We start from the raw sequence: 11,229 nt of genomic DNA, 5'->3' as shown, positions 1-11,229 counted from the left end.
GGAGATGCAAGCAGCAGAGGTCATGAAGGTAGATAAGTTGAAATAGCTGGGGTCAACCACTCAAACCAACTACAAAAGAGAGGTGAAAGAAGAGAGTGCAGGCAGGGTGGACTGGGTGAGGACAAGTGTCAGAGGGGATTTGTGACAGAAGGATAGAAGCAAGAGTGAGAGGGAAGCTTTACAAGATAATAGTGGTGCTAGACCTGCTATGATCTACGTTTGGTGACAAAAAGATAGGAGGTTGAGCTGAAGATGGTAAGATTTTCACCATGAGTCACCAGAATAGAAAAGATTAGAAATGAGTAGATCAGAGGGAGAGCTAGGGCTGAGCTGTTTGGAGACAAAGCTAGAGAGGCAAGGGTGAGATGGTTTGGATATGTGCAGAGGAGGGATGGTAGATATATTGGACAAAAGATATTGAATATAGAGATGCCAGGCAGAAGGAAAAGAGGAAGATCACAGAGAAGAGTCATAGATGGAGGGAAGGAGGATATGCAGAGGGTTGGTGTGACAGAGAAAGATACTTGGGAAATTTTTATTCAAAACAACATGAACAACACAGCCTCTTGGCTATAAATTGCTAATGCTACCCTGTCATATCCAAAGTGTGAGACCCACCTGATACTGGGATACAAACTTCAGTGTAAGAGCAGCAAATTTAGGTCTGAATAATCTGCAAAGAGGTCAGAAAGTGAAATATTTGCATCCAAAAATATAGTGAAAAGTAGCATAGCATAGAAAGTAAAATGGGTAAATGGCCTGTATTTGTATAGGGCTTTACTTAGTCCCTATGGACCCCAAAGCGCTTTACACAACATTCAGTCATTCACACACTGGTGATGGTAAGCTACATTGTAGCCACAGCTACTCCACTGTGCACTGACAGAGGCGAGGCTGCCACCGGGTCCTCTGACCACCACCAGTAGGCAACGGGTGAAGTGTCTTGCCCAAGGACACAGCGACCGAGACTGTCGGAGCCGGGGTTCGAACCGGCAACCTTCCGATTACAAGACGAACTGCCAACTCTTGAGCCACAATCGCCCCAAGCATGCGTACACTGAAACTTTACATGCAAGATAAATGCATTCCACCGCTCCTTCTATTTATGCCGTCATTCAATCATGCTTCTCATGTTAAGAATACCAGTATACTGCTGTTTACATACAGTTTCTGATGAAAGCCGAAGCCCACAGTCAGCACAACAGATTCTACTTCGCATTGCTTCGCTTTTCCACCATCTGAAAACAAAAGATGATCAAACGCGTCATGTGTTTTTTTTGGTTACCCTCAGCCGTTTTCATCATAGTTTTGGCTGTTAGGAATGCACTCTGATTCCACAACCAGCAGCACAGGCTGGCTCAGGCATCTCAGCATCTATTGTAACTGGCTTCTCATCAACACGATAGCACCAAAATGCTCGGGGACCCCTCCATCACTGAAAGGCACACAATCACAGGTTGCTAGCCAGGTTATTACGAGTCATTCATCATCTGTGCCTGCTTTGTGCTTCTCTACCTTAAGCTTCGCTTCAAATTCAATGCTTTCAAATCCCCCGTACTTGCCCATTTGCCTGTTCATTACACTTCTTTTCAGCTTCCTCAATATGTCTTTTATCTCTCCTCCACCATTTCCCCAGCTTGGCCCAACCTCAGCCAGTGCACCTGGCTCGTGGGTCTGTGCGGTAAGAGCTCCATAAAACACAAGGCGCAAAATGGACTCAATCAAAAGCTATTTACAAGCTTTGATGCTGCACTGCTGTGTGCACGACAGCATATTGCATCTGCACCTTAAGAGAAGAAACAGCCAAAATAACAAACAAGCCCCGCCCATTGTTCTTTTGATTTGCTGCACACATTGCTGCAGCTTCTTAATAGACACGTGAGGTGGAATTAAAATCCATCTACAATGTTGAATTCCCAGAGAGTGCAGGACAGATCAAGAGGCAAATGAGGAAATCCACACAATCCATATCAGTTTGATATCATGTGGGGTTTTTCCTCCTGTGTAGGTTCGTGCTGGCAGCACCATGGCAACCACAGCATCGATTGGCCGATGTCTCTCACTGTGCACAGCGCAGGTCTTGTTATGTGGGATATTGGTTTTTTACTTGCCTCCCTGGCTCCTTCATGGTGTGTATTAGCCGTGGTTTCTCGGGTGCCGGGTCGTCATGTATGCTTACCTTTCATTTGGTTCTGGATGACTTTGAAGGGCAGCATGTGGAGCGAGGCAGAGACGACTGTGACAAAACACTCAGAGGCTCTGAAACGGGGCCAGTGCTATCAAATCCCAACTCCTTTATTAAACATGTCATGAAACTCCTAATATTTGTGATTTAATTTATTGATTCTGTACCATTCCTCTATAAAAAAAAGTTAGTTTACATACAAATTTGAAATCTAAATCTATAGCATTGTTTGAAGTTACTGATTAATGAACTCCAGTTGTCAGTGAGAATTATCCCATTCCTTCTAATTAATATGTTATGCTTCTCTATATTTTAAAAGCATTCCTTGAATCTCCCAACTTCACGGAACTCTCACTGATTCAGTGAAAGGTTTTACAGCTAAGAGTGACATTGTTCATTTTGGTTTTGTAAAATTTTATAAAATGTTCATTCACTCATGCACTGCTGGGAAATAACCTTGTCACTCGTGTTTCATCGAATTCTTGTAGAAAAGTGAAAATCCCCCAAGAATGCTTTTTTAAACGTGTTTTTTTAACTTGACAGCAGCACGGTGGCTCAGCTGTTAGTGCTGCTGCTGCCTCACAGCAAGAGAGTTTGATCCAGGACAGCCTCCTCCTGTGTGCAGTTTGCATGTTCTTTACATGCCTGTGTGGCTTTTTCTCCAGGAGTTCAGCTTTATTTAGGTTACAGCTACCGAGACACTTCTGATTATGTGATCTCTTGAATTCTAAGAGTACTAATTTCTGATAAAAAAAACCAAACAAAAACCAACAACACATACATAAAAAACATACATATGACATAATATGTGTTCATGACAGCCGCCTCCATATTTTGTTCAAGTGATGATCACTAATTTTCTTCATTTGATGAATTAAACTCTCTTTGAAGTGAAGGGAAATGGACTTTGAACTTGATTTTTTATTGTACTTGTGCATGTGTATAAACATACATAAACATTTAGTTTCTAAAGTTACTCACTAATAAAAAATAATAATAAAAAAAGTAGAATCAGCTCTAGCAGATTGTGCTGATGTATCATTTTATGGCCTAGGAATGTGTAAAATGTGGGCAGCACTACTTCCATAAGGTAAGGAAGTATAAACAGGTTCTTGGGCAGTGTTTTCAGTCCACCTTCTGTGGTCTATATCATTGTTATTCCTGCTATCACTGAACTATATTATGTTGGCTCTTTAATATGAACTTAGAAAAAGTAAAGAAATTTATGTTGGGTTGATCATTTCTTGTATTGTTGTTGTAACAGTGCTTCTTGGCAATGAATCTTATAGCTGTTGGAAAGCCCGTTTATTTTCCCATAGTAAATGGTAAATGGACTGGTTCTTATATGGGGATTTTCTACTGTACTTGAGCACTCAAGGCACCCTGTACAATATGCCTCATTCACCCATTCATATAATAAAACATGGAGTGGAGTTTTTCTTTATTTAATTAGTTTTGTTTTTTGTCATAATTTGTAAATTTTGTTGTACAAAGTTCTACTAAATAAAAACGTTCTAAGAGTTGTGTTTAAATAGATTGTTTAAGTGTGCATCTACTATAAAGTGGAGAAAACACTGCTGATAACACTGTAAATTGTAAAATGCCCGTATTTATAAAAAAAAAGATGGCGTTGTTTTTAATGCACTGGGCACATGTTAAACAGACACTTACCATACAGAGGCTTATGTATCCATTTACACCGCCTATAAAACTTATACAGCATGTTAGATTGTATAAAGTGCCACTTTAACAACACTGTTTGCTTCACAATGCATTTTTGCCTGACAGTGCATTTTCAGAAAATATGTGACTCGTGTTGACCAATGGGCCAAGAGCACAAGGCTTTAAACGTTACAGTACCCCCCCACACACCACCCCCCATTTCTCTGGCATCATCTGTACACCTTCATTAAGTATGCAGTAAAAACAGCAGAAAGCTTATGAATATTGAAATGAATAATGTCTGTTTTCTGCTTTAAGCTACAACTGCATCTGAGTAAAGCAGGCTCGCTCTTGCTGCAAATTTAAAGAAACTTCAAATGTCAATTATTAGTTTTCTTGAAATTGTATGTTGTAAGAGTATGATGTTTTTTTAATGTCGTTCTTCACACTGAAGCAAAACTAGTTTAGGTAAAAGCAGATCAACATTTTTGATTTAGAGTCATGTAAATGGTGTTTAGTTATCCGCTGAGCTTTCAAAGATTCAAGCCCCGACACACTGCAGACGTATATTCAGTGTGTTGTGATCCATTGAGCTCACTGGTGTGTCTTAGAGGTCAGTGCACAACAAAGTAAGCATTCATTTGTTTAATCTAACTTATTTTTAAATACAGCATTTACAATACAACATTTGAAATGATATGCATAAAAAAATATATGTCATCTTACAATACAGTACCAATTAGAGAACGATGGAAAGTAAAACAGACACAGAAACAACATCTTAACACACCCGCTCCACTTAACAATATACAGCATGTCAACTCCAAACTTGGTGAATGGTAGGCTTCTACGTACAGACTCAGAACAATTTCATTAGCAGAAGCTGAACAATAATTCATAGATCCTTACATACAAAAGGAGTTGTTTTATCCACTGAAAATGCTTTTGTTCATGCACTTTGTACATGCTCCACTGGAAGACAGCTCACATTTCAAATAACTCCCACACATCACGTTCACATTCATCATTTGCTCAGAGCTTTGGGGACTAGACCTTCAAAGCCAATATAACTGAACAACTTAGATAGTTAGTTTCCTGCAGGTGAATCATAAAGTTCTGCTTTTTTCCCTCACAGGTCCGGCGAGGTTTGATGCAGTTACTCTTTGATTTTAGACAATTGCAACCTTAAGAAAATTACAGGGCAGTCTTTAAGTATGAAGACAAATGTATAATGGATCCTTTTCACGCCGTTCACCCAAGGCCCTAGTATGAACTGAGGTTTCCAAACATATTGCCAATAGCAAAGAATGCTCTGCACAGCAGTTTGCTGATATTCTTTTGAGGAATTTATTCAGGCTTTGTTGATCCTCAAGATGTAAATCTGTCCATAATTCTGCAGTGTGCAGCTACTTTTAGCTGACATCTTATTTCATATAAAGATCAGACAGCAATTTCTCCTCCAGAAATATCACCTTCACAACATGGTTGAACCGCTTGGAGATGAGGCTTATTAAAGCTATCCATTACACTTGTACAACAGCTAACTGCCCTGTGGTAACATCATGTGTTTATAGCTCATAGGCAGGTAATACGCAGGTAACACTGGGTTGAATTGGCACCGCGATGTGTGTCACGAAGAATGCCACACACACACACACACACACACACACACACACACACACACACACACACACACACACACACACACACACACACACAGCACAATGTAAATTGTGCTTCCAAGCATCATCCATTCAAACAACATCCCCTCCAAGGAGCTGATCCATGCAGGTCCTGGAATCATTTACTAAAATGAATAGTGGTTTTCTCAGGGAAATGTTGAGGAAAAACAATAAGCCGTATTGTAAGGTGGTGGGCATTCTAATTTCATTTCAGATAGTACATGGGGGATTTGCTCAGGGAGAATTTCAAGATTGCAGTACAAGCCAATCTGTGAAAGGTCTCGATCTGTAACACTGAACAAGACCTTGAGGGAAAACACGAAACAGGTGGCTATCACACAAGCGGAACAAAGCTTTACAAAACTGTTCCAGCATGCTTAATGATGACCTGCGTGCGCTGCATGTTCCTAAAGAACATCGGTACAGTGTAAACATTTCTTGCCACCACTTCAATTTAGAAACTAATGTGACATATAGCAGATTCTAATTACAGGACAAGGTTACTTTTAAAGCATGGTACTGAACTGCTTTAGGTATCATGGCAATGATAAGTTAACATGCCATGTGTCCAGTTAATTCTTAGAAGAATAGCTGTTTAACAATATTGAGCAATGAGGGGGAGCCCAAAAGCATCTTCAGGGGAAACTCAAGCAAGTTCCCCCAAAAGAGACTGTATGAACAGAGATCAAAGATCACGGAGAAGCAACCATGTAAGAGCAGAAACAGTGAAGGAGTGAGAGCCCAGCACTGGGGAAAGAACGAATTGAGATCTTATAGCTCCAGGGAAGATGTTGTTTTGCTGGTGTAGAGAGTGAGGCAAACACAGACCAATTTACTAGGAGGAAAACTGTGTTGCTAAAAAAGAAAGAAAAAAAAGAAGAAAGAGTCGTCTGAGCAGGCCTGGCCCATTTCTCACTGTGCAATCTAATCTCAGCTCTTGGAGAAGATGGGCGAACACAAACAGTGCTCTCCCGTCAGCAGCGCTGACAGGATATACAGTGTTTGAAAAAGAGCTCAACTCAGTCACACATCTGCCTTACCCGTAACTAAGAAGACAATTAAACAGGAAAGAATATTTAAAGCAGAGAAATCTGGTGTTACTTGATGAATATTCAAGGCAACAATGACCTCTGACACTTCCTGATGAGATTTCGAGGTGGAAAATGATTAAGGGTCAAGAGGGGACATCCTCAGAGAGAAATCCAAGCGCTACACTTTTGCCAGTTCACTGTCTGTCATAATAACACCCCCCCCCAAAAAAACCCCAAAGAAACAAACAACAAAAAAACCCCACAGGATTTTCAATAAGGTGGTTGTTTAAAGAATACAATGTTACACTTAATAATAAGTCCTTCAATTATAAATTAGCACTTCATAATACTCCGAAACAAAAACTGCAGCAAATCAGTAGTACACTGTCCTACAAATAAAATTTGTGTTCATCATTTACATGAAGTGCCTTCCTGAAAAGCTTTCAAAAACATTCCTAAATAATATATAGTTATTTTAATTACTAATGGGTGAGTGGGTGTGATGACTGAGCGTAGTATCAGCTCAACAGTTTCTGACACTGACAATTATTAAATATGAATGATACTGTACACCAAATGGACGCATAATCATGCATTTATGACCTTGACGGTGTTCAATGTGGTGCTTGTCCTTCACAGTTATCATTTTGAGCATATTAAATGTGTGAATGTATGAAGCAAAACTCTTAATGACTACACTTTCAGCTGAATTTCCCCACATCTTTGTTATTGTCAACAAATCCCATGAAAAAAAAAGCCAACACCAAAACTCTGCTCGGTCTCTCAACACTTTCCAAATTTTTTAAAAAATATGCCTGATCTCCATTGCTGTTACTGCTGGGCGCTGTAAGCAAAAGACACATTATTTTGTATTTAGTGCTTTGGCAACCATGTAAGAGCAGAAACAGGGTAAAATGATATTTGGGATAACTGAGCTTAATGACACTGAGAAACAACATGCTGCATATCAGACTGGAAATTGAGTACAAATCAGTATGCTTCAGTCTTTTCATGGGATTTTGTTACAGAAACAAAATACTGAAATTGTAAACTATATTTTCCTTTGGGCAGGAGAATAGTCAAAAAACAAAACAAAAACCCAACAATCAGAACATCATGACATGATATTACTTAAAGCTGCTAAACAATAACACTGAATTATCACCCAGCCGTGTATTAAGGATCGCTATCAAAAGCTGAAATGGATAAACTCCTGTAACACTTCAACATGTGTTAATGAACACTTTGAGGTCAGCTGAACAGTCCTTGAGAATGACTGTGAAGATGCTCCACTAAGGGTACAACTTGCAGGTAAAAAACTATAGATTGATTTGGCAATCAAAACGAGTATCAATAAATACATATAAAATGAATAAATAAATCTGGAAATACATACATTACTAAATAATAATAAAAACCTTTGCCTTTATGACATATTAAAAGTCTCTGTGTATAGTCATCATTGGCTGGGGGGTTGCGTAGTCCATAAACTTATACTTCTGATAATGAGCCATTCTTTCTGGCTGCCTGTGACCACAATGCGTACACACTCAATGTCAAAGGCTATTTTGTGGTCTACGTCATGGACCTCAATGTTGCCATTTTTAAACTCTCCTAATGTGATATAAGAGGAACACTGTTTCCCTTTTTTAGTCCCAACTAATTTCTCTCCTACTTCCAGAGCTCCGTGATGAAGAATGTCATTCTGCCGGTCGTCAGACCCAGTAACAATCTTAATTTTACTAATTTTGGTAGATTTGTTAAAGACTACAATAAAGAAATCTCCAGTGGAGGGAGGTTTTCCCCAAAAGTATTCGTCCACTGTGCTGTAAGCCTTGGTGGCGTCATAGTTTTCAAAGACATTGATGTTTGTGTAAAGGCTGGCAGGGGGGTTGTCGGGAATGTCTATGGAGTCTTCCTCAAAGTCATCGTCCTTCAGCTTGTTCTCGGCACCTTTATAAGAGGAGTAGTAGCCCATGTGCTGGAACAGTGAAGGCTTGAAGCGGATCACGTCCTTCTGTGCCAGCAGGCCTCTGAAGTGGATGAGGAGCCAGTCACAGGGCATTTCCTGGTAGAACATGAGCAGGAAATGAGCCAAGCGCGGCAGGTCTCTGGAGTGATACAGCTTCCCGATGTAGCCCAGCTTTGAGAATTCCAACATCACCCAGTAGGAACCTTCTCTGGAGGTGATCACCTTCTTCAGTGCCGTCAGGAAGTTCCTGGAGCAGCGCACATCGTCCTCTAGCATCATGTAGAAGTCGGAGAGGTTTGTGCAGAAGTTGAGCAGGAAAGCGTAGTCCACGTTCTGCTTGGAGCGGAAACGGACCCTGTCCTCTGGGTCGTTGTAGTTCCTTTTCAATCCGTCCAGAGACGGATAGTACTCCTCTGGAGCTTGGATTACTAAGAGACGTCCAGCTATGATGTGGTGTGCAAACTTCCTGGTGATTTCCTGCACCAGGTTCTCACACCAGACCAGGTCGAAGTCCGCCAGATGGACGACAACCACAATCTCTTTCAGTTCCTCGTAACTGGACTGATCAAATATGGATTTGATCGTCTCCAGGAGGTAGTTTCCTCTTTTTCTTTTGACAGATGAGAGCCCGATGGTGAGATACTCTGTGAAAAAAAAATATATGAACATCAACTTTGATCACTATTTCCAAAAACATGTTTAAAGGACACAGGTTTCAGGTGAACTGCACAAGTTTCTGTTTCTGAGAAAATAAACTATTAAACTTGTACACGTGAAATTAGTTTTTGAGTAAATTTATTTCAAGGTCTGCTTATTAGCTGCTTCCTGAGCCTTCAAATGTTCATCAGCTGATCTTTATTTACAACCAGCCCTTATCACAAAGTTCCAGCGTAGTTGAAAGTCACTTTGAATTCAAACTATGTCAAAGTCCACCAGTAGTATATGAGAAATTAAACATAATACAAATGTTTAAATGCATTTGTCAGTAACAAACCTTCTTGGCAAAATGTTTTTATCTAAAGCATTTTCTAAATATTTTTGATTAATCGATCATAGCGCTGAATAAACAATTGTGCTCAGTGCTCACTTATTTAACATCACAAAGTTATTGTCTATGAGGGAAAATAGACATAAAAGCTTTGTGAATAAAGCACAAAGCACTAAAGAAGAGTTTAATGTTGAGGTAAAGAAGCCCCTGTGGAGCAGTTTTGCTTTATTGCTATGCTTTAAATTCCAATGTCACAGATTTTAAATTTAATTTTGCATCCTCTGCCTGCAAATACAATTCACTGTAATTTGCATGAAAGACTCAATGTAAATTTCCATTAAGAAGAAACAGTAAACTTACTCTTGCGGTTCAGTGGGGTACCAGCGAGATAGCGATATGTGACGTTAATGGTTCCAGAGAAATTACTCAGGTCTCTGAAGGTGTGGACGTATCGTTCTGAGCTTGAAGGGTGGACTGATGTTTCCCTAAGCTGCCTTTTATCCCCTTCCTGGAGCAAAACATTAAAAAACACATTATGAACTGATGCACACGAAAAAATCTGGGAAAAAAAATCAAATTATGCAAATTATTAAAGTTCCAAATTATCAAATAAATAAAGTATTTCACATCTCATCATCAAATAAGGGGGACATCAGATGTTTCTTTTTTCAAGTAAATGAAAAGTAAAAAATTTGTGTCTTGGCATAATATACATATTTAAACTACCACAGAAAACATGGAAAGCCTGTTTCTAAGACTGAAACCATTTTTCATCAGTATTGAAGCTCTGTGACATGCATTAACATCTATTGATATTCAGAGTATTCAGTTATGACACCAGCAGTTTTTAAATTCAATTCAAGTCAATTTTAGGTACAATATACAGGTGTTTTTAAAGTATAGAGCTTAGTAGCTAGCAGTTCCTTCATCCTGTAATTAAGCTTCTTTCTGTGCAAAAAATTAAAAGAACATCAATTTTCCTATTTTCCAGATCAGAAGAAGAAGAACTGGGTCCTTCTTGTGAAGCCAGGTTGATGGATAGCTGAGAAAACTAGCTATGTATTGTAAATGTATTTGGATTTGTGTATATTAGGATACTGCTGATCATTTCAGTGCTGGGTAAAACTTTACAAGGCTTCTAAACTCACAGAACCACTGAAGCAGCCTTAAACTGATGAAAAATATTACAGTTGACAGTGTAGCCCCTCACACCCCCAAATCTGTGTTTGACCAGGACCATTTGACTATTTTGTGCAGTTCATCCTCAGCAGACATACCCCTGTGTCGTGAAACAATATTCAAATTTAGCTGTGTAGCTTAAAACACTATTTTCTCAAGTGTGCCTCGGAAAACATATTTCTTTCTGCTTTATATTGATATCAAACATGACACAACTAAACCTCCATTTCAGAAGACGAAAGAAATCTTTAATCCCCTCCAGGCAGTGAGGAGAAAAGGCAAACCACCTTAATATTTTAAAGAACCAACACTGATAATATACTGAGATCAACAAGAGTTGCTGGCATCATGAATAAGTGATAAATCATAAAGATGATCTCAATGTGTCCACCTCATTAAAATTTAAATATGTCTCTCTTACAAAAGAGTAACTGTGACAGAACCGCACATCAAACAGGAAGCACATCTGGAAATGTGGTCAAGTGTTCATCAAGAAGACCTCCAGAAGAAATACAAACATAAAGTGTCTA

The 11,229-nt window shown here is 39.3% G+C and overlaps 1 protein-coding gene across 2 annotated transcripts in view; it reads right to left on the bottom strand.

Annotated features, from left to right (window-relative positions):
* Positions 1 to 4,477: 4,477 nt before the first annotated feature.
* The window catches only part of mgat4c (mgat4 family member C), a 120,753-nt gene continuing 114,001 nt past the window's right edge, over positions 4,478 to 11,229 (bottom strand). For both annotated transcript variants that reach the window (XM_003449196.5, XM_025909249.1), the window contains 2 exons: positions 9,881 to 10,028; positions 4,478 to 9,176 (listed from right to left, as the gene is read on the bottom strand). In XM_003449196.5, coding sequence (XP_003449244.1) covers positions 8,020 to 9,176; positions 9,881 to 10,028 — 1,305 coding nt within the window. In that variant the 3' untranslated portion in view covers positions 4,478 to 8,019. The remainder of the gene's footprint in view (positions 9,177 to 9,880; positions 10,029 to 11,229) is intronic.

Source organism: Oreochromis niloticus, linkage group LG7, assembly GCF_001858045.2.
Source record: "Oreochromis niloticus isolate F11D_XX linkage group LG7, O_niloticus_UMD_NMBU, whole genome shotgun sequence".
Lineage (NCBI taxonomy): Eukaryota > Metazoa > Chordata > Actinopteri > Cichliformes > Cichlidae > Oreochromis > Oreochromis niloticus.
The sequence above is the reverse complement of the archived record's forward strand: the minus strand, read 5'-3'. Positions and strand labels throughout refer to the sequence as shown.